Source organism: Mustela nivalis (genome assembly GCF_964662115.1).
Source record: "Mustela nivalis genome assembly, chromosome: 14".
In the NCBI taxonomy this organism is placed as follows: Eukaryota; Metazoa; Chordata; class Mammalia; order Carnivora; family Mustelidae; genus Mustela; species Mustela nivalis.
The window spans coordinates 12,522,511-12,550,082 of NC_139033.1; the positions used below are offsets into that span (position 1 = coordinate 12,522,511).

Genomic DNA, 27,572 nt, shown 5'->3' on the forward strand with positions numbered 1-27,572 from the left:
TTAGCATAATTCCTTTTAAAAACGATTCTATTCTTAAAAAATTAAAATTAAAATGTTTATATTCTTTGGTTCCATTATTCTCTCTCTGAGTATTTAAACTTAGAGGATGTTCATGAATGTTCATGATGATTTATAAATATGTGATTCATTATAGTGTTATTATAACCAAAAATTGAGAGCTACCTAAAGCCCATCAATAGGGAATTAGACATAAGTTACAGTTAATGCCTAGGAAGAATACAGGTGTAGCCAAATTGTTTTTTTATTTTTTATTTTTTTAAGGATTTTATTTATTTATTTGACAGACAGAGATCACAAGTAGGCAGAGAGGCAGGCAGAGAGAGAGGAGGAAGCAGGCTCCCCGCTGAGCAGAGAGCCCGATGCGGGACTCGATCCCAGGACCCTGAGATCATGACCTGAGCCGAAGGCAGAGGCTTTAACCCACTGAGCCACCCAGGTGCCCCCAAATTGTTTTTTTAGATAGAAAATATTTAATGATTTGGAATAATGTCCATGATATATATATATATATATTTTTTTTTTAAGTATTTTATTTATTAATTTGACAGAGAGAGACACAGTGAGAGAGGGAACACAAGCACGAGGAGTAGGAGAGGGAGAAGCAGGCTCCCACTGAGCAGGGAGCCTGATGTGGGGCTTGATCCCAGGACTCTGGAATCATGACCTGAGCCAAAATCTAGAGTCCCACGTTTAACTGCTTGAGCCACCCAGGTGCCCCACCAATGCACCACTTCTGACATTTCATTTTATTATGACTATTTAAGCTCCATGAAGGGAGGGGTGTGTCCCTCTTTTTGGTACTTGGCACCACATAGTGCGTGCTTAATATCATCAAATGTTATGAGATATCAATGCCAGGGGAAATTGTACCAACTCCACATTTCCATGGTAGATGAATTATTTCCCCAGTGCTTCTAATATTTGCAGTATCCATAGAGGCTCTATGTGAATGTGGATCTAATGTACAAGAATTAACTAGTTTTACAAGGTCTGCGTCTTTGTTAGAAGAGTAGGAATACAGGCGAGTGTAACAGTGGGCTGGAGACAGAAGATTTGGCAGCTCTTCCTGTTTTCATCACAGCCTCATTAAGCCTCAAGCAACAGGGCTCACTTCCATGGCTCAGTTTCCCAAGCCTTGAAAAGAAAACCCTGTCCCATTTCTGCCTACTCAGGGGGACCAAGGGGAAGGAGGAAAGCCTATAAATGGCTCCAACTTACTTTAGAGAAATATAAAACGGCCCCACAATTTTTGTTTCCTTCTCTCAAAAACAGTTTAAATGGGGTGCCTGGGTGGCTCAGTGGGTTAAAGCCTCTGCCCTCGGCTTGGGTCATGATCCCAGGGTGCTGGGATGGAGCCCCGCATCGGGCTCTCTGCTCAGCAGGAAGCCTGCTTCCTCTCTCTTTCTGCCTGCCTCTCTGCCTATTTGTGATCTCTGTCTGTCAAATGAATAAATAAAATCTAAAAAAAAAAAAAGAAAGAAAGAAAACAGTTTAAAGTTCTCTTTCTGTTTCACTTATGGTATCAGGATTCTCCTACCATTCAGCAAAGGGTAAGACATAAGCCGCCAGTGAATAACCATTATCTCCATTTTACAGAAGGAGATACTTAAGGTAGAAGAGGGTTATATGTTCAAGTCGGCAAAGTAATTCACCAGCAGAATTCCAAAAAGAGTCTGAGTCCAAAACAAAATGATTCCATGGAACCATCTGCTCTCCAGCTGCACAGACAGTTCCCTAAAACGCAGTAAGTATTGTTGAAACTATTTTTACTGTAGCAGAAGTCAATCAGACAGCTGGGATTCAGATAAGACCTGGCTTGAGCATTTCAATAAAGAGATGCTTTTGGGGCGCCTGGGTGGCTCAGTGGGTTAAAGCCTCTGCTTTCGGCTCAGGTCATGGTCTCAGGGTCCTGGGATCGAGCCCTGCATCGGGCTCTCTGCTCAGCGAGGGAGCCTGCTTCCTCCTCTCTCTCTGCCTGCCTCTTTTCCTACTTGTGATCTGTCTGTCACATAAATAAATAAAATCTTTAAAAAAAAAAAAAGAGAGAGATGCTTTTTTCACTCTACCAGCTAATAGATTTTATGCCCTGTCTACATCTTCAGTATTTGCAAATGCAAGTTAATTGATGATAGAGAATCCCTTTGGTCTTGTTAAGTCATGAAATTCAAGCAACGGCCACAAAGAAGATGGATTACATTGACTGGATAGAATAGTTACATTTGTGAAGGTGACAAGGATAAACACAATAAGCAAACCAGATCCAAGTCTCTGATTCTTTTATTTGGCTCATATCTAGGCAACCAGAGTCATGCACTAATCTAATGAGGTGACTTAACTCCTTTGGGGAGGGTGGGTGAGGCGTGGGTGGAGAGATGCGAGTGTTGGATATGAGACAATGACAGAAGGTAGAGAATTGTGAAAGCTGGGTGATGGATACATGGAAGTTCATCACAAACTTCTATTTATTTAATATATGTTTGAAAATTTCCAAAATAAGAAATAGCTTAGTGTGGCAAGTTGCTAACCAACTTTGCAAAAAGACTCACATGGTCTTCCATGAGCTTTTTATCTTAAAAATAATTTTTTTGAAGAGTTATTTACTTACCTGATAGATCAAGATCGAGGAGAGAGACAGAGGGAGACACTTAAGCAGACTTGGTGCTGATCGAGGAGCCTGATCCCATGACCCTGGGATCATGACCTGAGCTGAAATCAAGAACTAGGATCTCAGGGTCCTGGGATTGAGCCTGGCTTTGGGCTCTCTGCTCAGCAGGGAGTCTGCTTCCTCCCTCTCCGAATCCCCACCTTGCTTGTGATCTCTGTCTGTCAAATAAATAAATAAATAAATAAAGATCACTTAAAAAATAGTACAAGTTAATAGTTTTTTTAAAAAAATATTTACAGAGTTTTGCAACTATCACCATGGATGATTTTATTAAGTTTTGTTTGTTTATTTTATTTTATTATTTTTTAAAATATAAGCTCTGTATTCATTTTGGGGCTTGAACTCACAACCTGGAGATCAAGAGTTGCATGATCCACTGACGGAGCCAGCCAGGCACCCCCACCACAGTTACTTTAAAATTTTTTTCATCACCCCAAATAGAAATTGCCCATAGCAGTCACTTCCTTTCTCCCTAACCCCCTCAACTTCTGGCAACTACTACTCTGCTTTCTGTCTCTCTGTATTTACCTATCATGGACATTTCATACAAGAGGAACCAACAATATGTGATCTTCTGTGACTGGCTTCTTTCACTTAGCATCATTTTTTTTTTTAAAGATTTTATTTATTTACTTGACATACAGAGGTCACAAGTAGGCAGAGAGGCAGGCAGAGAGAGAGGGGGAAGCAGGCTCCCCGCTGAGCAGAGAGCCTATGTGGGGCTCAATCCCAGGACCCTGAGACCATGACCCGAGCTGAAGGCAGAGGCCCCAACCCACTGAGCCGCCCAGGAGCCCCTCACTTAGCATCATTTATTTCAAGGTACATCCCATGTTGCAGCATGTATCAGTCCCTCATTCCTATTTTGGCTAAATAATCTGTTGTATAGATAAACCACATGAAAAAATATTTTATTTGTTTGTCAGAGAAAGAGAGCATAAGCAGGGGGAGTAGCAGGCAGAGGGAGAAGCAGGCTCCCTGCTGAGCAAGAGCCTGAGGACTCTGGGACCATGACCTGAGCCAAAGGCAGAGGCTCCACCACTGAGCTACCCAGGCATCCTGATAAACCACATTTGCTTAAAAGATTTTATTTATTTATTTATTTATTTATTTGAGAAAGAGAGCACAAGCAGGAGGAGGGTCATAGGGAAAGGGAGAGGGACAAGCAGACTCCCTGCTGAGTGTGCCCAATGTAGGACTCAATTCCAGGACCACAAGATCACGACTTGAGCCAAAGTCAGATGCTTCACCAACTGAGCCACCTAGGCGCCCCTAGATAAACCACATTTTTAATCCATTCATCAAATAATAGATATGTATAATATTTCACTTTTTGGCTGTTATGATTATGCTGCTATGAACATCCATGTATTATGAATTGTGTAAGACTGTTGAATCACAGACCTGTACCCCTGAAACAAATAATACATTGTATGTTAATTTAAAAAATTCATGTATAAGGGGTTTTGCTGTTATTGGTCATTGTTATTGTTGTTTTGTGGGCATGTTTTTATCTCTCCTGGGTTTATACATAGGACTGGAATTGATGGGTCATATAGTTAACTCTATGTTTAGCATTTTCAGGAACCACCAGATTGTTTTCCAAAGAAGCTGTACCATTTTGCAGTCCCACCGGCAATATACTCAGGTTCCAATTTCTCCACATCCTCACAACAGTATTATCTCTTTGATTTTAGCCATCCCAGTGGGTGTGAAGTGGTATCTCTTTGTGGCTTTGATTTGCATTTCCCTGACGGCTAATGAAGTTGAGTATCTTTTCACACAATTTTTTTTTTTTTAAGATTTTATTTATTTATTTGACACAGAGAGAAATCACAAGTAGGCAGAAAGGCAGACAGGGAGAGAGAGGGAAGGGGACTCCCTGCTGAGCAGAGAGCCCCATGCTGGTGTGTGTGGGAGTGTGGGTGTCCTTCGTAGTACCCTGGGATCATGACCTGAGCAGAAGGCAGAGGCTTAACCTTCTGAGCTACCCAGGTGCCCCTTCACCTGCTTATTCTTTAACTTTGAGGCAAGCCTGCAGCTTCCTTTTCTTAGTTGGGAGAATTACAGCTTTGTTCCACCTGCAAGTTTTTATTGAGTATCTTTGTGCCTAGATCATTAGAAGAATAAATTAATACTCTTTCTCAATGGAGCTCAGCTACTGCTCCAACATGGTGAATGAAAGTCTTTCTTTGCATTTTTTTTTTCCCCAAGGAAGAAAATTCAGGAGTATATTATAAGAAGTTAAACATTAAGTACGCCAAAATGTAACCTAAAAAATTAGTATTCTTGCAGCCGAAGGAAGCGAAGTCCCTTTGTTTTATTTAATCTGACATAGTGCATATAAGTAAACCTATTAAAAAGAAACAGAACAGTCTTAGGTCCTACGAGAGGTGAGTGAATGGACATCTTCATGTCTCTTTCTTTAAATACTGGTGGATTTAAGAGGGGAGACGTAGTAAAGCAAAACCAACTGAGTGTCATCCAGTCGGGCTGAAGAAATCGATACTTTATTTTACCACCTCAATTTTCTGTGTTCACATAAAGTCAATTCCAAGGGCTCATCTGAATCCCCTCGTCGTGTCAGGATTAGGATTTGGTTATTTTGAACGTCGCTCTAAAAGGGCAGCTGGGATTTGAGAACCGTTGGTTTAAGTGTTTTCAATAAAAGCTTGTTATTAGAGCCGCGTCTTAGAGTGCGTAGCTTGCCGCTGCTCACCCGACCCTCCAGAGAGGAGACCTAAGGTCATTACCGAGTGTGAGCGGTTTGAACAGCCCGGAGGAAATCCGAGGCCCGGTTCTGACGGCTATTTAAAAAAAAAAAAAAGAAAGAAAGAAAAGAATAAAACCTTCAAACCAACCGGTGTTTTCAAATTTACCACGCCCCTTCCTGCCTTCATTGCCCTGGAAACTTGACCACCTAACCTCAAAGCTAAATCTCCAGCATACGGGTTCCTCAAGGAACGCCGACTCCTACTTCAGCGACCCAACCAAGAAACCAGTCCCTGCGGGCGCCTCCCGCCACGCCCAGGCCCGCCCATCACCGCTCTGGATGGAATGGAGTCTTCCTCCGCCTACCCGGCAGCCCAAAGGCCCCGCCCCATTCCCTCCTTTTCATTGGCTCTGGTGACCAGCCCCCAGAGCGTTGGCTTCGGATTGGCCGCCGCGGCCGCCGCTCGGCGATCTTCCCGGGGGCGCGAGGCGGGCGTGACTACGCCCCTACGTCGGGACGCTCGGTCGCCGCGGGAGGTGCCGTAATCGCCGCCCAGAAGGCAGGAGGGCGGCTGTTCGAGGAGCTGCTATGGTGCTTAGTTCCCCGGTAGAGCCGACCGAGACGCGGCGGTCGCGGCCATGAAGGTGAGGGGCCGGTGGGGCCGGGCAGTTCCTCCTCGCCTCTCCTAACTGGCCGGAGAGCCTGAAGTGCCTTCCTTTAGCCTCAGCGGTTCTCCCCGCAGGCACTCGGAGAGCTCCGCTGGGGGACGTCCCGGGCCGGCATCCGGGCCCTGACCAGCCCAGAGCGGAGATCCTGGTCTCCAGGACCTCTCCAGCTCCCACAGCGGCTCCCTTCAGCGAGCCTGAGGAGGGGGGAGAGGCCGGGCGGCCCCCCGCGCTCAAGCCTGGTGGGCCCGTCTTTGCTCTTGGCCCTTCCGCTTCCTCGGGGGCTTCAAGCAGACCCCCTGGTTCCCGCCTCAGCTCTCCATCCCTTTGCCCACAGCGTGCCCTCTCCCGCCCCGAGTCCTTGAACTAACCCAAATGTCGGGAACACTACGGGACTGTCGCAGGACGGAGACTGCAGGACGAAGGGACGAAGAGTAGTGCGGGGAGTCGTGAGGCTGGGGCTAGGCTAACAGGTTAGAAATGCCTCCGGGCGGGGAGCCCACCCTTCTGAAGGATTTCTGCGTAGGCTTGTTATTGGGGCCGTGACCTAGAGCGCTAGCAAACTAGATGTGTCTCCATCGCCACTAGGTACGCAGCAAGTAATTTGACAGCTTGAGTTCTTCAAGGTGGGTGTGAGAGCGTGGGAGCATCAGTGAGTGAGAAGTTTAAGAAAAGGGGGAAGGGGGGGGGATTCTGGCCTACTTTTGGGAGCTGATTTTCTCAACTTGATCTCGGAGTTCTAAAGAGCTCTGTGTACGACAGTCAATTCAGGTATTGATTCATCATCGGCTGAACTCAAACCAAGTGGGGTGAGTCGTCAAGTGATACTCTTTCAGACCCAGACGATTTCTTTCATCCCTGTGAAGAGGCGTGTTTGTTGCGGGTAAGGGAACTAACAGAGTGAACTGCTAGCTTAAAACTACCCTCACAGAGCCTCAGAAATTTGCTGTGGAAGATTGACAGGGAGTGCCAAGTGGCTAGAGAAATTCAGCAGATATTTTCTCGAAGAGTTCCTTTGTGTTAGTGAGAGGGAGACTTGCCGAGTTGGAGTAATTGAAAATGCGATCTCACCTTTTAGGAGTTTGCCAATCAAGAGAAGAGACTTTCTCAGGTAACCATGTTACAAAGCAGAATATGACATTAGGTATCAAAAGCAAAATGCTAAAGAGCAAAAAAGGATATTTCTGGCCTCAGTAAACAAGATTTTTGGAAATAGGAAACTTTTTGAACTGTGTGTTAAAGTACGAAGGTACTAGATATTAACATATCTAAAACTAGCTTTCTGTGCTGCAAACCATCATCTTGCTGTGTTAAGATTCAGAAACAAAACAGGGATCTTTATATATATCTTTATATGTATACACACACATATATGTATGCATATATATACATATGGCCTCAAAGAATGTCAGTATCTTGTTTAGTATTAACTTTGTGACCCATCAATGAAGTAGGTGTAGAAAGAGGAAAGTATTGACAGGTCCAGTGTTGAAATTAAAAAAATTTTTTTTGTTGTTTTAAGGATTTTATTTATTTACTTGCAGAGGGAGTCTCAGGCAGAGGCAGAAGCAGACTCCCCACGGAGCAAGGTGCCCCATGTGGGATTCCATACCAGGACCCTGGGATCATGACCTAAGCCACCCATGCATCTCCAGTGTTGAAATTTTTAATCAAGTTCTTTAAAATCAATTTATGTGGAAGACTGTGCTTTCTGAGTTGACATTTTAGAAAAAAAGTTTGGTGGTAGTTGAAAATGTAGAAAAGATAACATACTTTATGAAGCAAAAAATAGACACCAGTCTGTGCAAGAGGACTATTACGAAGATAGCTGCTTTTCATTTATGTTTTTATGGAAAGTGGATTCCTGAAATACAGGATTTGTGCTATTGTTTATTTTTTAATTTTTTTTTTTTAATTTGACAGAGAGATCACAAGTAGGCAGAGAGGCAGGTAGGCAGAGAGAGTGGGGAAGCAGGCTCCCTGCTGAGCAGAGACACCCCCCTCGCCACACCCCCCATGTGGGGCTTGATCCCAGGACCCTGGGATCACGACCTGAGCAGAAGGCAGAGGCTTTAACCCACTGAGCCACCCAGGTGCCCCTATTGTTTATTATTTAACTTTGTTTAAAATTGAAATTAATTGTGGACATGCTCATCTGTAGATTTCTGGGCAGGGTCAGTGATTCCTGATGCCATGGAAATCCTAACATGTGAAGTTCACTGAAGCAAGCACTTCTTTCAGGTGAATTAAAATTACTTTTGAGAGTTAAACAATCAGAAAATTATATCTTGGGGTGCCTGGGTGGCTCAGTGAGTTAAGCCTCTGCCTTCAGCTCAGGTCATGATCTCAGGGTTCTGGGATCAAGCTCTTCATCGGGCTCTCAGCTCAGCGGGGAGTCTGCTTCCCCCTCTCCTTCTGCCTGCCTCTCTGCCTACTTGTGATCTCTCTCAATAAAATCTTTAAAAAAAAAAAAGAAAATTACATCTTCACTCAACCCCAGGAGTAGCTGATTTTAGTATGTGTAGAATGGGTACTTACTTTCTTCCTTTAACTTGTTTGCTTACAAACTGATGTTTTGAAGTAAGTTTTGCCTCTCAAAAACTCAAGTAACTGTTTAACCTTAGAATAGCATCTAATTAATTCCCTCTAAGGGGTTTTAAAAACCCAAATTGGTGTCCTATATTGATTTAACCCTCCTTCGTGTTTTTCCATATTTATATTGAGCACACCCCTGATTGTACTAATCATGTTCATTCTTTCAAGTTCAAAATAAAAATTAAGGAGAAAGAAATCTGTTGGACATAATTTCCTTGGCGGTGTTTTTTTGTTTGTTTGTTTTTTGTTTTTTGTTTTTCTCTGAAAGGTGGGGGAGTGGTGCTAAGGATCAGGTATACTATTTAAAAACAAAACAAAACCCAAATAAGAGGAAGGTAATATTTATGATCTCCAGAACACCTTACTCTAAAAATCCATCTATCAGTTTGGCCAAATTTCCTACCAAAAAATATGCATTTTTAAGATCAACATCTGTTTTTGCAGCCTGCTTAATGTCCAGATTGTATGAGAGAAAGAATTTACGATGTAGAATTTCCTCCTTTGTGGTATATGGTCTGATTATTTGGTAATGTAAAAGGTAGAGTTTCTTGCAAATTTTATTTCAGTTGAGGCAGCAGTTTCAATAAGAGATGCTTTCACATTTTTTTTTTTTTAAGATTTTATTTATTTATCAGAGAGAGAGATGGGGAGAGAGCGAGCACAGGCAGACAGAATGGCAGGCAGAGGCAGAGGGAGAAGCAGGCTCCCTGCTGAGCAAGGAGCCCGATGTGGGACTCGATCCCAGGACGCTGGGATCATGACCTGAGCCGAAGGCAGCTGCTTAACCAACTGAGCCACTCAGGCGTCCCTGCTTTCACATTTTAAGGAGCATATTCTTCTCAAGTGGCTGTAAATAGGGACACTTGGGTGGCTCAGTCATTAAGCGCCTGCCTTCAGCTCAGGTCATGATCCCAGGGTCCTGGGATTGAGCCCCCACATGAGGCTCCCTGCTCAGCAGGAAGCCTACTTCTCCTCGTACTCCCCCTGCTTGTACTCCCTCTCTCGCTGTCTCTGTCAGATCAACAAAATCTTAAAAAAAAAAAAAAAGTGGCTCTAAATAGGTTAAATGCTTTTTATAATTATCTCAATTTCTCAACTGTTTCTTCTGCTTTGCTTTGTTTCTTTTGTTATTCCTAAGTTCTGTAGGAAAGTTTAAACTAATTGAAATTTCAACTTTATTTTTTAAAATTTATTTTTTTCTATCACTGGTGCTGAGGTTTGAAACATCTTTTCATGTTGCTTAACACAAGGACATTGACTTTTAGCAAACAAAGTTGTTTGGAATTGAAAATAACACATATGGTGAGTGAATTCTCCAAGGAAGCTTTCATTATTGGAAGAACTGAATTCCTGCCTGGTCCTAGAAGCTTCATACAACATCCAAGAAAATTAATACTCTTGAATTTGAAATTTGGAGGTTTTTCTTTAAGGTAGCTGTATACGGTATTATATTTAATTTAGAGTTATGACAAGCAACTCTTAGGAGATGGCATTATTATTATTGCTCTTTACCTATTTTTTTTTTTAAGATTTTATTTATTTATTTGACAGGAGAAATCACAAGTAGTTGGAGAGGCAGGCAGAGAGAGAGAGAGGAGGAAGCAGGCTCCCTGCTGAGCAGAGAGCCTGATGTGGGACTCGATCCCAGGACCCTGAGATCATGACCTGAGCCGAAGGCAGCGGCTTAACCCACTGAGCCACCCAGGCGCCCCTCTTTACCTATTTTAATCAAAGGAAATAACATAGGGGCACCTAGCTGGCTCAGTAGAGGATGTGACTCTTAGAGTCGTGAGTTCTCCACCCCCATATTGGGTGGAGAGCTTACTTAAAAAAAAAAGTATTAGAATATGATCATTAGTTTTCTGCTGTTTTCAAATCCATGAACTTTCTCATTGATTGTCATTTAATCTTCATGGAAACCGGCATGGCTTTTTCTTTTTTTTTTAAAGATTTTATTTATCCATTTTTGAGAGTATGGGCACACAAGCGCACAGGCAGAGGGAGCAGCAGGCAGAGAGCAGGGAGCCCAACATGGGGCTCTGTTGGAGGATCCTGGGATCATGACCTGAGGTGAAGGCAGACACTTAACCAACCAATTGAGCCACCCAGGTTCCCCAGCATGGCTTTTCTTATTCATTCTAGTTTGCCTGGTTATTATAATATTTGGTGGAATTATTAAAAGGGATCACATCCTGATGTGGTTTAGAATAGGATTCAAAACTTGTAGCAAACTTTTAAAAATTGAGCGTTTTGGAATTATCCCCCCCCCCCATAGGGATTCTAAAAGCACCTGGGTGGCTCAGTGGGTTAAGCCTCTGCCTTCAGCTCAGGTCATGATCTCAGGGTCCTGGGATCGAGCCCCTCATTGAGCAGGGAGCCTGTTCCCCACTCTCTGCCTGCTTCTCTGCCTACTTGTGATCGCTGTCTCTGTGTCAAATAAATAAATAAAATCTTAAAAAATAAAGCACATTAGATCACACACAAACACACACACCTACACAAAAAGATGGTTGAACCTTGAGGCCATTTGAAAACTGGCACTGTGCCAGAGTGATGCTTGGTTATCATTCTTGCAAAGAAACAACACATTTTCTCTTGGTTTTGTTGACTAAGATGGTGATTCAGAATGGACTTATGTTGTGTGAATCTGACCGAGGAATCTGAGAGAGTGCTTGTAATATTGGTGGTGTATCATGGAAACAAATGTCACAGCAGTGGAAACTCAGTCCCACTCGCACGCAAATTGTTTAGGCTTGTGAATATATTCCCCTTCCCTCCTTTATATTCCTGCAGAGGGGAGAGACTTTCTGATTCATCCTCTAGGAAGAAACAATATAGGACAAACACTTTCAGCCTTTATGCTATCAGAGAAAGAAGAGAAATATGTTGGTGAGTGTTAGTATAGGAGCCAAACAGCACTTTCTGGGACCTACTCAGGTCTGTCTTCCTATGGGGTGATAGCATTCTGGTCAACTCCATGCTAAGCTTCTGTTGGTCAGTTTTGCTGGTTACTGGTCTGTTATCAGGACTGATGGGCTGTAGAGCTAAAGGTATGCTTTTACATTTAAACTACTGTTTGCATTATTTCTTAATTAGTTTCAAACTGGGAGTACAAAAAAAGGTAGTTACTGCCCCCCTATGATCTTGGTGCACTGGCTTTGGAAAAAACACAAGAACTGGCATTGGATCCCAGAATAACTTGAGGACATCTAGGTGTCTGGGCCAGACTGGACAGGAAGCTTTAGAATTTGATTTTTTACCATGGGCCATGTATGCTTTTAATGTGATACCTTGTTCTGACTAATACAAGCCAGGCAGGCCATGTCCCGTAATTTTGGCCTATGGTGGTATGTAGGAAATTAGATTATGAAAATCCATTTATTTTTCACTAGTCATTGGTGGATAGAAAATAAACTGCCAACCACTAAGTTCTCTGAGTTAGTTTTGTGCCAGGCATAGGTAGATGGTTGCCTTATTCAGTTATTCTCCATTTTTGAACTACATTTATGGTCCAGGAAGGAAACGTAGCCATCTTTACAGATTGTTCTTTCCAATCTCTTAGATTCATGTGGTTTAGCCCGTCAAGTCCTGCTGTCAGCCATGGTTCCAAGTAGGATTTAGAATTGTTAGTCACATAAGCCCAGATCATTACTGTAGTTTTTAGAGATCCAAACTTTGGCTTTGGATCACTCATGGAAAGGGTGTAGCTTTTTTTTTTTTAATCACACAAAGGTCACCATACCTTGCGCTTGGAATCAGGGCAGGGCAACAACTCAATTTACTACAAATTTAGAAGCCAAAGGGCAGTGCCTTCTGCACTGTCTAAGGAATTAGGTTTGCCCAGAAAATCTAGGAGGAAATGGAATAGTTTGGAAAGTGTTTCAATCTTACCATCAGAAGGTGAGCAGAGAGTGAGTAAAAGACAAAAGAAGGGAATGCAGGCTGCTTAAACTGGTGGAAGGTCTTAAAGCATGGGAAAGACAGAGGGAAGGAACCTGAACCCGGGTCTCTAAAACTTTTAAAGGGAAGATGCAAAAGGGGAAAAGCTTTTTGGCTATTACCTTACAAGATCTGGTAACTGGGCTCCAAGGAAATAGAGGCAGAGTCAGGAGCTCAGAGGATCAGCTGGCAGGTTCCCTCTCCACACCCCCTTGAAGATCCCACATTCAGTAAACTTTTGGGTCAGTGCTCTCTGAAATAGTTTCCTAATTGCTTTAATAGATTCTGTCACTTGAAATTTGGGACTGTCATGTCAAGTAGTAACAAAATTTGGACAGTTGAGAAGGGAAAGATTGGTATAGGACACTTCAAGCATTCTTTTTAAGTGAATGTGAAGGTGATGGTTGTGAGGTAGGGATACCTGTGCCCTGAGGGGACATGCAGAAAACATTTAGGAAATTGGGACTTGACAGGGAAGTGCTAGAAGATGAAACCTACTAAAGGGGTGGCAGGGAGATGGAGCCCAACCAGACCTGGCGAGAGCCCTCTTGTGAGTGGATTCTTCAACTTGGAGATGAAGGACAAAAATAGTTTGAATGATGGTGGGTTTTGTCCCAGAAATCACTGTCTTTCCTAGGATCAGAGATATCACACAAAACATGTAGAGGAATAAGTTAGGAAATAAAAAGTTAAGGCCCGAAAGCCAAGAGTAAATAAAATGAGGGAATAAATGAAAAATGAAGGAAGGTACCAATTTCAGCAAAAGTTCCAGGCTAATATGTGGAAAGGAACTAATTTAAGCAAAAGTTCCAGGCCAATATGTGGAAAGGAACTAATTTAAGAAACCATGAGATGGTTAGAAACTCAGCCAAACCTTTCTTTTCTTTCCTTCTTTTTTTTTTTTTTTTTTTAAAGATTTTATTTTATTTAGTTGACAGAGATCACAAGTAGGCAGAGAGGGAGGCAGAGAGAGAGGAGGAAGCAGGCTCCCTGCTGAGCAGAGAGCCGGATGCGGGGCTCAGTCCCAGGACCCTGGGATCATAACCTGAGCTGAAGGCAGAGGCTTTAATGCACTGAGCCACCCAGGTGCCCACAGCCAAGCCTTTCTGAAGGGATTAGGGGAGACTATAGAGGGAGAAGCATCACTGGAGACATGACCCACTCCTATGGGGAAAAATTGTCGACAGGTTGTGGGGAGCGTTTGGCTAACGTCTTGCTCCTGGAACTATAAGAGGAACAGGAAGTAACCACAGCCCCTTCTAATCGGCATTCTGCTGAGTGATCTTCAGCTAAAACCATGTAGGCAGGAAGAGGGCACCTAAACCGAGCGGTTGTTCACCCTTTAACCTTCACTGTAATACAAATCACTTGCGGAACTTTAAAAAAAAATTCTGGGGACACCCAACTGGCACACTCTGTGGAGTATGTGGACTCTTGGTCTCGGGATTGTGAGTTTGAGCCCCATGTTGGGGGTGGCAATCCCTTAAAAAAAAAAAAAAATCTGATGCCTCAGGCTATATACCCCAGACCAGTTAGGTCAGTGTATCTGGGGTGGGACCCAGGCATCAGGATTTCTTAAGGCTCCCTTGTTGAGGCCAACCATGACTTTGTGAGCCACTTCACAGGCCTGTGTAATTTCCTATCAAGAGACCTTGACAGAAGCTGCTGTGGTACCTGAAAATACTTGCTCCCAAGCAGTCGGGAAGGCTCAAATCACCAAAGAAATCACTTTCATTTTAGCCCTGGGTTGCCAGAAAACAAGGGGCTTAGCAGGGAATGGAATGGATTTTTTAAAATATGCTGGATGTGGGGGGCGCCTGGGTGGCTCAGTGGGTTAAGCCACTGCCTTCGGCTCAGGTCATGATCCCAGGGTCCTGGGATCGAGCCCCGCATCAGGCTCTCTGCTCAGCAGGGAGCCTGCTTCCTCCTCTCTCTCTCTGCCTGCCTCTCTGCCTACTTGTGATCTCTCTCTGTCAAATAAATAAATAAATTCTTTAAAAAAAAATAAATAAAAATAAAATATGCTGGATGTGAAAGAAAGGTACTTCAAATAAAACTAGTGACTGGAGCTTCCACGATTTCAAATTTCTGAACTTAGAAGAAGACTGGGGTGTTGCAAACGCTATCATTAGAGGGTAACAGTACACATACGTAGGTTTACCCGTGAGTGTGATGTTGAGTATTTTCATGTTGGGAGATTGTGTCTAAGTTCACAGATCTCATGAAGCTGAGACCTAGGTCTTTTCATATGTTTCCTCTTTCCCTTTGCTATGGTCTTTGGCTGAGTTATGCCAAATATTAGGTTGTAGCAACATGTTTTTGCCTGGGACAGCACTTTAGGAGTTGGCTTGAGCTTTGTTTTTTATTTTGTAATGAGATGCCCGAAAGAAGGTAGGAGTGTTCCTTGTCACTGTTTTTCCTTTCACTGTTTTCACTTCCTCTCCTTCTGAAGAGGAAATTCTCTCCCCTTTATAGAAACAAGGAATGGGATGAAATTGGGACTCTCCAGTATTGATGCCTGTATAGAGATTTTACCTGTTTTCCCAAAATAAATCCTCCTTTTCCCTTTACTAGAGCTGTGAATATTTTCAGCTTAGAATTTTAATGATTATACTCATTAATAGAGTTTGAAAATGTGTATTCTTCCTTAACTCTCATTGGAAAACTGCTTTCTGGTAGAACGAGCTGTGACAGTGCTGCTTGTAAGTATCATTTGAGATTTCTTGCCTGCTGGGCCAGAATCCTTTTTACCTGTAATACTTTCTCGACTAGTCACAATTGGATCTTTCTAGGCGGCATGCAAAATTTGATGTTACATTACCGTAAAAAGGTAATGCAAAGAAACCTGTTAGACAGTTCTTATTAGTCATGGTGATCGAGCTAGATGTTGTAGAAGAAGGGAGTTGTATTCACAAGGAACTTGCAGGTGAGTCCGGGAGGCAGCATCACTGGGAATCAGAAAGGAGATAAAAGCCAACACAGCTTTAGTAGTGTTAGTTTAGGTAGTGCTAGTCCTACCTAGATCAGCAGGAAGCCGAAGCGCACCAAAACTGCACCAAAAACTGCTACTTTAAACTAGAATGAAGAAGAGTTTATTCCAGTGGTAGTTTCTGCAGTTGAGGTGTTTTCACCCCCAAAAATGATATGTATAAGTTGAATCCCCCCCACAATGGCAAACTTGAAAACCATTTTTTTTTTTTAAATTCTAGTATAATTAACAGTGTTATATTAGTTAGTTTCAGGTGTACTGCAAATTGAATTTTTATTTTATTCTTTAAAGATTTTATTTATTTGACTGAGTGAGAGAGTGTGAACACAAGTCAGGGCTGGGGGGATGGGCAGAAGGAGAGGGAGAAGCAGGCTCCGACCTGAGCAAGGAGTCTGATTTGGAGAGGGCTCGATCCCAGGACCCCGAGATCATGACCTGAGCCAAGGCAGATGCTTAACCAACTGAGCCACCTAGGTGCCCCACAAATTGAATTTGTAAAAACATTTTCAGTTTTAAGAGCTCACCCTTTTTTTTTTTATATTTTTAAGTAATCTCTGTGTCTAATGTGGGGCTCGAACTTATGACCCTGAGATCCAGAGTCACATATTTCCACTGATTGAGTCAGTCAGGCCTTCCAGCAGCTCATCGTTTAAAGTTCTGAGGATGAATCTTTTGCTAAAAGAACACTTAAAAAAAAAAAAAAGATTTTATTTATTTATTTGACAGGAGAGAAGGGGAGAGAGAGAGCACAAGCAGGCGGAGAGGGAGAGGGAGAAGCAAGCTCCCGGCTGAGCAGGGAGCCTGACTCGGGGCTCGATCCCAGGACCCTGGGGACCATGACCAGAACCGAAGGCAGATGCCCAATGACTGAGCCACCCAGGCGCCCCTAAAAGAACACTTTTAAAAAAATTAATTTTAAAAGTTTTTATTGAAGTGTAGTCGACATACAGCATTACCTTAGCTTCAGGTGTGTAATGTAATGACTCGACACCTCTGTACGTTATGTGCTCACCGCAAAGAAGAACACCCACTTTAAACGAACTTAATCTGGATTTTCATGCTTTTATGTTTAAACATCATGTCTCTAGAGTCTGAGGTATATATTTATTTAGAGGTGCGAACTATTAATTATAATTTAACCTGACTTTTAAAGGCATCACTGTTTCTCTAGAATTATAGGGTACGAAGCTATGTAATACTCAAGTCAGTGACCCTGAGACTTGAGACAGTTTGAACCCTGTATTGTGGTTTCTTATTGCTTTACCTTCTCCTTCCCCTATATTTAATATAGCATTATGTGTGGGAAGTAGCAAGAATAGCATGAGTCTTCTATAGCATTCTGAATAGCCCTTAAAGGTTGTTTTTTAAAAAAAGTTTCTGAAGAACTTGTTGGACAAAGTAAATGTTTGATAGAGTTAGATAATGAAGTATGGAACTATGTTGCCATTTTAACTAAATCACATCTCACCTACCTGGACTTCATTACCTATCGCATAATCTAGAGTCTAGAATGTGTTTAAGAATCAGGACAAGGAGTAAAAGCTCACTAGTTCCAAACACTATAGCTCTTATACCTTCGCATGGGAAAGTGCCTTGAGTGCTCACTGAAAATACATTTTCATATGTACTTCTGACCAGCTTGGTTATCCGGTTGCTGAGTCTGCAGTAAAAAAGGAAACTGGTTGCTGGAGGTGAGTATAAGGTGAGCAGTGGTGAGAGACAGGAGGCAAGAGACAAGAGAAAAACAAAGGCAGTACACTAATTTCCAGTCATTTAGTGGGGTGACAAATAGCCCTTACGCCCTGGAAGGTCATTACTGTTACCCAGTCATCAGAAATTATGTTTAGTATTTTCAGTTTGAAAAGATAGGATCACTGCTTTTTAAAAATAGTTTTTTAACATCAAAGTAATGTATTTATAAAGATCTTGGGCGGTAGAGAAAAACTCAAGAAAATAGATTTTATAGGGGCACCTGGGTGGCTCAGTGGGTTAAAGAAAATAGATTTATAAGAGTTATATTAAACCCTAGAGCTTCAGTGCACATTTTGATGTTTTCCCAGTCACTTTTTCAAAATTAAATTTATATGTGCCATAGTTTATTATGCATGGCTAAAAATGAGAGGACAGACGTTTAATGAAATTAAGTAATTTGAATTTATATTCTGTTTGCTAAGTGATAGCTGGGAAAATCTCCCTTAACCTGTAGGACGGTGCTATCTAGTACAGTGATCACCACCAGGTAAAGATTGCCAGGTAGAGTACAGGGTGCTCAGTCAAGTTTGAATTTCAGATAAACAGCAAACAGCTGTGCTGGTGTGTGCATATCCCGCATGTTGCACAGCCTGTATTGCTGTCCAGTTATTTTTCTCTGTGTGCATGTATCTCTGTTTCAGTGTTATGTGGATTTTTTTTTTTTTTACAAAATTGGGTTCATATTGTATCTTTTCCTTTTACTTAATGATGTCACAGGTTTCCCCATTTCCAAATACTCTACGAAAAACCAGAAATTACCTTTCCAAAGAGCTTAAAATTTTAGTGCTTCAAAGAATAATCTCAAAACCACAGTGAGATATCCTCTCACACCTATTAGAATGGCTATTATAAAAAAGACAGGAAATAATACGTGTTGGCGAGGCTGTGGAGGAATGGGAACCCTTGTGCACTGTTGGTGGGAATGTAAATTGGTGTAGCCACTGTGGAAAACAGTATGGAGGGTCCTTGAAAAATTGAAAATGGAACTACCATAACCCAACCATTCCATTGGGGTATTTATTTGAAGAATATGAAAACACTGACTCAAAAAGATCTATGCATTCCCTACGTCCACTGCAGCATTATTCACTATAATCAAGATAGGAAAACCCAAGTGTCCCTTGGTGGATGAACGGATAAAAAAGAGGGCGTCGGTGCATGTAACGGAATACTACCCAGCCTTCAAAAAGGAGGAAATCTTGCCATTTGTAGCAACACAGGTGGACCTTGAGGGAATGATGCCAAGTGAAACAAGTCAGGCAAAGAGGGAAGAATACTACATGATCTTACTAATATGTGGAATTTAAAAAACAAACGAAGAAAGTCATAAAGCAGATTGCTGGTTACCAGAAGGGAAAGGGATAAGAGGAGGGTAAAATGGCTGAAGGGGCTCAGCCGTATGGTGACGGGTGAGAATTAGACTTGTGATCACCTCGTAGTGTATACGAATGTTGAATTATAATGGACACCTAAAATTCATGAACCAGTTTCATTCCTTAGAAGGATAATCTCAGTTATTTAGGGCAAATGTATTTCTCCAGATCGGCATTCCCTGAGTTCCCAGAGAGCCCAGGTTCCACTCAGGTTTAAATTGTGGTCTTGTGTTCCTTTCCAGGCGGGTGCCACATCTATGTGGGCTTCATGCTGTGGACTGCTGAATGAAGTCATGGGCACAGGAGCTGTCAGAGGCCAGCAGTCAGGATTTGCAGGAGGCACTGGTCCATTCAGATTTGCACCAAACTCTGATTTTTCCGCTTACCCACCAGCATCTACGGAAGGGCCCAATATAGTTTGCAAAGCCTGTGGACTTTCATTTTCAGTCTTTAGAAAGAAGGTAAGTTGGATGAAATGTTATATACAAAAGACATATTACTTAATTATATGTTGAATGCTAACGAATCATTTCTTTTCATTAAAATTACCAAAAATCGTTATTAACCATTTCCCATTCAGAAAAGTACTTAACTGGGGGTGCCTGGGTGTTCAGTCAGTTAGTTAGGTGTCTGCTTTTGGCTTGGGTCATTATCTCCAGGGTCCTGGGATCGAGCCCCACATTGGGCTTCCTGCTCAGCGGTGAGTCTGCATCTCTGTCTCCCTCTGCCCTTACCCCCCCACACACTCATGTTCTTTTTCTCTCTCAAATACATAAATAGTATCCTTAACAAAAAAAAAAGTACTCTGTTGAAGGGACTATATTACTGCTCAAATGTTCTGACTGTGTTTCACATGTTGCTCAGGCCTCTTGTCTTCTGAGCTCTGTATACTTTGATTCTTCCTGATGATGCTTATGTTTTGGAACAAGAGATTTAACTAGTCTGCAGTTTTGTTCAGAGATGATTTATTATAACTGACCTCAGGTTTCAAGAAATGTATCCCACCAACATTTTTTTTTTTTTTAGGGAGAGAGTGAGTGAGAGAGAGCATGAGAGGGGAAAGGGTCAGAGAGAGAAGCAGGCTCCCCACTGAGCAGGGGGACCTGATACCCGGACTCCAGGATCGTGACCTGAGCTGAAGGCAGTTGCTTAATCAACTGAGCCACTCAGGTGCTTCCCTACCCACATTCTCTCTCTCTTTTTTTTTTTTTTTTTAAAGATTGTATTTATTTGACAGAGCACAAACATGGGGAGTGACAGGCAGAGGGAGAAGCAGGCTCCCTGCTGAGCAAGGAGCCCAAGACTCCATCCCAGGACCGATCCCAGGATCCTGGGATCATGACCTGAGCTGAAGGCAGACTCTCAACCAGCTGAGTCACCCAGGCGCCCCCTACCCACATGCGTAACCGGAAGTGAAGAAATTAGTGAAAGACAACCACTGTGTAGGGATTCAGCATAAAACACTTGGGCTAAAACAGTTATTTTCTCTAAGAAAGTCATTTTTTCTGAGATCCAGTCTCAGAAAATTACGAGGCTGTCTCACAGTCTTTGATTGTCAGTTCAGTCCTCCTGAGTACGGCAGGAACAAGGTGTTCGCGTGTGGGAACGATGCGGCGATCAGAAAGGACCACAGCTTAGTGTCATCTTCGAGCTTTACGAGCGCTGTGGCTCTGAGCGTGGTGAAGGCTCAGTTGGATACAGATGACTGTACTAGTGAGATCCTCTGTTTGCTTTGAATGACCTTGAGAGATAATTTGCCCTTCTCTTTCCCTCTGTGGTCTCCCTGCCCCCCCCCACCCCAGCTTCAGCTTCTCTTTCAGTGGGGAAAGTGACATAGGAAAAGAGTAGGAAGAGTTTGTGGTTGTACTTTCTGCTCCACGTGGTTCAAGTCTTCTCTGTTCTGCTAATTACATGTTTGCGCCAAGGGGTGGAAAGGTTTTAATTCACTAACACAAGAGTGTATGTTTTTCTTAAAGGGCTGTATTTGAACTTCTGTGCATCCAAACTGCTTCAGCAGCGCGTGTTATGATTTTCGTGGCTTTTGGAACACGAAGGTGGCTCTGAGAGTAGCCAGGGGCCCTGGGAGACTTCATAAGTTAGAAACTAAAATTGAATTTCAGTAGAAGGCAAAAAGAACACTAGTGCTTTCACAGTGGCCTGCGTCTGGCTATCATTAGCTGCTGCTTTTCTTTCTGTTTTCTTTAGCATGTGTGTTGTGACTGCAAGAAGGATTTTTGCTCCGTTTGTTCAGTCTTACAAGAAAATCTCCGTAGATGTTCCACGTGTCACTTACTACAAGAGACGGCCTTTCAGCGCCCTCAGTTAATGCGACTAAAAGTCAAGGATCTCCGGCAGTATCTCATTCTTCGAAACATCCCAATCGATACCTGTCGAGAGAAAGAAGACTTGGTAGATTTGGTTCTCTGCCACCACGGCCTGGGCTCTGAGGATGACCTGGACACGAGCAGCCTGAATTCCTCACGGTCCCAGACTTCTAGCTTTTTTACACATTCATTTTTTTCAAACTATACAGCCCCTTCTGCTACCATGTCTTCATTTCAGGGAGACCTTCTGGGTGGAGACCGGACCTTAGGATCTGGGGCACTGGCACAGGTATGAGGGTATAATTATGTCAAGGGCCTGACACTGCTCGTTGGCCATATAGGGTGGGACCTTTAGGGCTTCAGAAACCCCTTGGGAGCAGAGGTACCACACGCTGCTGCACACTGTGCGTGCAGGCTCTCCCGCTGTGAGTCTCTGAGCCGAGGTGCTGGGTAGCCCCAAAGTCAGCTGTCTGAAGCTCATCGGTCTCTTGACTCTAGTTACTTCAGTTTCCTCCTAAGTGAAATACTAACTGCTGAAGGAATGACTGTGAAAAGTAGCGTATAAATGTTTGCAAGATTATTTGTCCGTGACCGTGGACACAATAGTGTAAGTAAACCTAATGCCCAGTTGGCTTGCTACAGTAAAATTGTTCCAACTTAGATAATGGGAAAAAGCCATCTGAATTCATCAGAGTGTGATTATCTACTAATTTCAAAGAAATGCCAGGGCAGAATATTGTCCCCGTGCATCAGGGCATCCTGATTGAATAACACACAAGGGCTTGTAATTAATAATTCAGTTTGTATGTATGAATGATTCTGAAATGCCGAATGGATTTTTTTGAACAATTCTCTTCACATTTAATTCTCTTCCCTGAAGAAAGATGTTAAAAGCAGAGGGGAAATCTCGTTGCTTTCCAAATAGTCATAAATTAGAGAAGTTCAGCCTGGGAGTTATATTATTTTCCCAAATGAGATCTGGCATCACAGCCTTGCAAACACAAGACACATCTGACCTTGGTGCCACTTTTGGGTAGATGACCGTGCTTGGAAGGTCGGGGTCTTTGGGTGCTGCAACATGGTGCTTCAGACCCAGTGCGGTGGAATATTGGAAATTGGGAACTGACCTAAACTATTGTAGAGCTCCGGTCAAAGTCTGAAGAGAAGGATATGGAAGAAGGTACATAACCCAAGTTGAAGGTCTTTCTGTGCTTCATGAAAAAGAACACCTCCGATTGTTGAGGAATTGCTAAGAACTAGAACTAGCATCAGCCATCAGCGAGAGGTCTAGAAAGCCTTCTTTGGAATCGGAACGTCTGGGTGCATTGTAGTAGGATTGGTGTCTTTCAGATCGAGTGGGCTGAACTTAGAGCTTTAGCTTCTGTCAGTATCTTCGAGGCTCTGGGTAGACCAGCCTCGCGTAGGGCTCTCGATGACGAAGCAGGGCAGCTGTATACACTGACGGCTTTGGTGTTTCACGATGGGGCCTTTCTCAGGGAGTTAATACTCTGGTCAGGTTTCACACACACACAGGAATTTGGCTTCTGTGATAACTTCACGGAAGGTAAGTTGTTGATGAAACCATGTGGCGCCCAGCTCTTTGGGAGGAGCAGCAGTGCTCCAGGTCCAAGGTCATCATGGAGTACGCCAGGTGCTGGGGTCATTCTTGGGGAGGATCTGGGGGAAGGGTCTTTCTCCAGTGTTGAATATTGACAAACAGGATGAATCCTGTTAGGAAAATAGGATTCCTGACCTAATCCAATCGATATGTGTAGGTACAAAATGAAATCGCTTCAGCAAACACCGAAGAGGAGGATGAAGAAGATGAGGATGAAGATGATGAGGAGGAGGATGAGGACGAAGAAAACTTGGAGGAGCAGGTGAGTGCGCCTGTAAAGTTCGCTTTCTTGACACGCCAGCCGGGCAGGCAGGGAAAGTGCCTATGTGGACTCTTGCTAGATTAGCCCGGGCTGTTTTCTTCTGGTTTGAATGTAGCCTGATAGAGACGGCGCTTGAAGAACTGATGAGTCTGGGAAGAGTGTCCAGTGGCGACGGGAGGGTGAGGGAAGCGTGCGGTTGCCCTCGCTGCGCAAGGTCTGGTTTGCGGGAGCGGAGCTGATGGAAGCCCTCTGTGATCGCAGACGCCTGGGCTCTCTAAGAAGCGAGTAAGAGCTTCGCTGTCTGACCTGTCAAGCCTTGAAGATGTAGAAGGAATGAGCGTGCGCCAGCTGAAGGAAATCCTGGCTCGGAATTTTGTCAACTACTCTGGCTGTTGTGAAAAATGGGAGCTGGTGGAGAAAGTCAACCGGTTATACAAAGAGAATGAAGAAAACCAAAAGTCATGTAGGTTTCCTTTTTCTTTCTTCCCCCTATACTTCTTCAGAGTTTTACAAATTGAACTGTTTCGGTCACAGTGAAGTCACTCACATTTTTTGAGAAAATTACCTATCCTTTTATTGAATGAATTGGACGTCTGAATCGGTCGCTGTTAGGTAGTAGGTTTATTATGTGATGTTGGCTCTCAGACCGCCATTGCCACGTGAGTTAGGTCATCATCTGTTCAGTCTGGTTTTCTTGGCCATAATTTGTTAGAACCCTAATGAAATTCCTTGTCTCTGTAAAAATGCATACTTTCCTGCTAATTCTTCTGGCAGGCCAATACTTAGGTTCTCTCAATTGTAGCTTTTAAATCCTCACTGGAAAAAAACATTCCCTAGAGGCAAAGAAATGAAGTAGTTCTTAGCATCCGGTATTAGGTATTAGGTTTCTGTGTGAGTTGGGGAAGCTGAGGTTAAGAATTCCTGATCTACGTATTGATGAGGCATGGAGCAGAAGTCCTTAGGGCCAAACCATAGAGCGTTTATAGGCAAGAAAAAAAGATTTCAGTGGTGTTCAGACTGACAAATATGTTCCTATCTATTTTGTTTGTTTGTTTTGAGAGAGAAGGAGCAGGGCGAGGGGTAAAGGGAGAGGGAAAAACAGACTCCCTGCTGAGCAGGAAGCCCCACGTGGGTAGATTCCAGGCCCCAGGATCACGGCCTGCATCAAGACACTCAACCGACTGAGCCACCCAGGTGCCCTATTATGTTACTATCTAAACAGTTCTCCCATCATTAACTTTTTTTTTTTTTTAAGATTTTATTTATTTATTTGACAGAGAGAGATCACAAGTAGGCAGAGAGGCAGGCAGAGAGAGAGAGAGAGAGAGGAGGAAGCAGGCTCCCTGCCAGCAGAGAGCCCGATGCGGGCCTCGATCCCAGGACCCTGAGATCATGACCCGAGCTGGAGGCAGCGGCTTAACCCACTCAGCCACCCAGGCGCCCCCATCATTAACTTTTATCACCTTGAGGGTTTTTTTTTTTCCCTTCAAATCTGATTATAATACAGCAATTATTGATAAACACTTATGTCCAGAATATGCAGGAAGTATTTTGGCATATCCATTTCTAAGAGGATACCACAAGGGTAGACACAGGAATCTTAATCCTCGGAGCCTTTCCAGGCTGTGGCTGGGAAACGGTGTTCTGGCGGTGAGGGGAGAGGCCCGTTTGCTTAGTAAGCGTAGAGTGTGTACAACTGTGTGGGGCGCGCACTGGTTGTGCATGGCCGTTCCCACCCTCCGGGGGTTTATGGTAGAGGCGGCCAAGACACGCACGTTTGCCAAAGTGCCTTTTTCAGTTACTTCACTGCTTACTCTGTCCCGGGTCCAGTCTCCAGGCCTGTGGAAAACTCCTTTTGTTTTGATCACAGCTGGAATCTTCCCTAGTTTGACTGGCTTCGGGCACTTCTGGTGTGATTCACCCCAGTAGCCTTTCCTAATAGCCTTGACAGACCCTGGCTCCTCTGCTTTCTGCTCAGAGCTTGTAAGAGTTGGAAGGAAACTTCCATGCAGGAGAGGAGACCACAGCTTAGACTCTGGTTTTACTCAGGAGCCCTCCCGTGTCTTCTCTCCTGGCCCATCCGTTGTCTTACCCCTTGAATTCTTTCTCCCCAGTCGCCGGTTTGTAAGAACGTCTGGACATGGCATTGTTATTTCTCTTAAATTCAGAGACCGTTGGCCCGTCAGGGTTGAATTTCTGTTCTTTCTGAAATCATGACATTCCCATCAGTCCCCTCTACCACCTGTAGAAAGGGACGCCTCCATGTCTGTAGCTCTAGGACCAAACCTCAGGCCGACATAAACTCTTGAAACTCCTTCAGCACCTTTCTTATTCAGAGCTTGGATCTTTTTAGAACCTAAATCTGGGCCACAGAGCCAGGATGGCCTATCTGCTTACAGTTAGGCAGACTTCAGCTGGCTTCTGAGATCCTTCTAAACTTTCCCCCAAGTACAGGCTACTTGATGTATGACTCTTCAGAACTTTCCTGTCAGTGTAGAGATGAAGCTCTGAAAACTGACTTTTCCCGAGGCCACACAGTTGGGTTGGAAATTCCATTCGTGTGCTCTGAGGCCCAGGTATAGGACAGCCTTGGGTTTCTTCATTTGCACTTACAGAAGTAATCTCTCCTTATCATGTAAACTTTGAGTTACAGCTATAAAATAGAAGTAAGTAGCTAACATTTGTTGGGCCTTTCCTACCTGGCTATAAGCTAAGCATTTCTCATTTCTTCTTCATAAAACTTCATGAAGTGTGGGCATCCTTATCACTGCCATTTCTAGTGGAGGGACCAGAAGTGCGGAGAAGCTGGGTTAAGTCTCCTACAGCCCCGGGCTCTGCGGGGCTTAGCGCCCGCCAGGCAGTGCGGTGCCCGCAGCCCAGCTCTCTGTTGCCTTTCAGATGGCGAGCGGCTGCAGCTGCAGGATGAGGAAGATGACCGCCTCTGCCGCATCTGTATGGACGCCGTCATCGACTGCGTCCTGCTCGAGTGCGGGCATATGGTCACCTGCACCAAGTGCGGCAAGCGCATGAGCGAGTGTCCCATCTGCCGGCAGTACGTGGTGCGCGCCGTGCACGTGTTCAAGTCCTGAAGCCCAGGCGCCTCCCAACGGCACACTCGCCCCCAAGCTCCATCCCAGACATTTCAATGTATGGAAGCGACTGGAAACTTAACTGTTCAAAGGCCGAAAACTATTTTTAAAAATTATTTTCACTACTAACTGGGGACAGAAAGCTCCCTCCTAAGTGGTGGTGACGTTGGTCTGTGCCAGCCCGTGGCCACGCCAGATTCGCAGGTCCCGCGGGGCTCCATCCCGTGTCCGTGGTCGGTGATCGCTGATGGAGTCAGACCGCTTGCGGCGTCAGCTGTTGCTCTCTTTGGAGAACAGTTACCCTGTTCTCTTATTTCTCCTTCATCCTATTTTTAACTTAAACTACTCAGATGTTTGAAACTTCTGTTCTCTTTGGGTGACGTCACTGTCCACAAGTGGCCCACATGTACACACTGAGCAGTGGCCCCTCTGAATGTTCACTTTATTAGTCATGTAGATTTTAAATGCTACTATTTGATGAATGTAAGTTTCCACATTGTTGCTATTTCTGCGTTTAAACATAACTGGGAACAACCGACATTCTGTAGTCAACTTGCCGGGGCCTTAGACTCGACATGTCCGTTTCTGTTCAGGTACAGCTTTTTAGAGCAAGGGCTGCATCTAGCTTCTTTTCGTTAGAGAAGTGTGTGTGTGTTAAATCCTTTATTAACGTGTAATCAGTTTACACTGTTTTGTATAGTGAAAGTGTATTTTCAGTGCTACCGCTAGCTAATTTGAACTTTAGGAATAAAATTAGATTTTAAGAAATGGTTTTGCTTACATTGTCCTAGTCCGTTCCTAATTCACTTGGGTACAGCACGAACGGGTGTCTGCACCTGGTCTGGCTCCCTTCTTCACAGGAGACGGGGAGCACCTTCAAAGACTTGCAGTGATCTACCTTTGCTGCTGATGTACCAGTATGCTTAACTACGGACTTGCTGTCTCCTATGACCAGGTATTATGCTGGGTGCTTTCTGCTTCTCTTTAGCATTCTGAAATCGGTTGCCTTGTTTCACAGATGGGAAACCTCTGAGAACTTAAAGAACTTGTCTAAAATCTTAGAAAGTTGCTGGGACACTTGGCCGGCTCAGTCGGAAAAGCATACGACTCTTGATCTCAGGGTCGTGAGTTGAGCCCCACGTTGGGGGTAGGGGTTTCTTAAAACTCGGGTGAATTATTTGGTATGTGACTATCTTTAAATAGAGCTATTACCCAAAAAAGTGGCAATAAAATATTTAATACTCTAAAAAGGAAGTGGCTAACATCAGAACGTGAACCTGGCTCTGACACTAATATTTTTTTAATTCTTCCACTATCACCCAGCAAAGAGAAACCAGACATAGGCTTATGCAGAACAGTTCCTAGAACATGAATGATCTGAAATCGTTTCACTTTCACATCTAACTCTAACCAGGGTGGTGTTTTGGTTGAAACCGACTATGAAATGATTCCTACGGCAGATATGTTTTTTTTAAGAAATGCCTAACTTCTCAGCCAAGTCCTGTTGGGTTTTATGTTTTTTTTTTTTTTTTAAGATTTTATTTATTCATTTGACAGAGAGAGACCA

At 43.6% G+C, this 27,572-nt stretch overlaps 1 protein-coding gene across 1 annotated transcript; it reads left to right on the top strand.

The window, feature by feature from the left end:
• The first annotated feature begins 5,870 nt into the window (after positions 1-5,870).
• Positions 5,871-26,773, top strand: RNF34 (ring finger protein 34). The gene is made up of 6 exons (XM_082698520.1): positions 5,871-6,043; positions 18,955-19,173; positions 20,918-21,325; positions 22,812-22,916; positions 23,178-23,379; positions 25,815-26,773. Exons 1-6 carry the CDS (start codon positions 6,038-6,040, stop codon positions 26,003-26,005), a joined length of 1,131 nt encoding a protein of 376 aa, XP_082554646.1. The 5' UTR covers positions 5,871-6,037; the 3' UTR covers positions 26,006-26,773.
• The last annotated feature ends 799 nt before the right edge of the window (positions 26,774-27,572 follow it).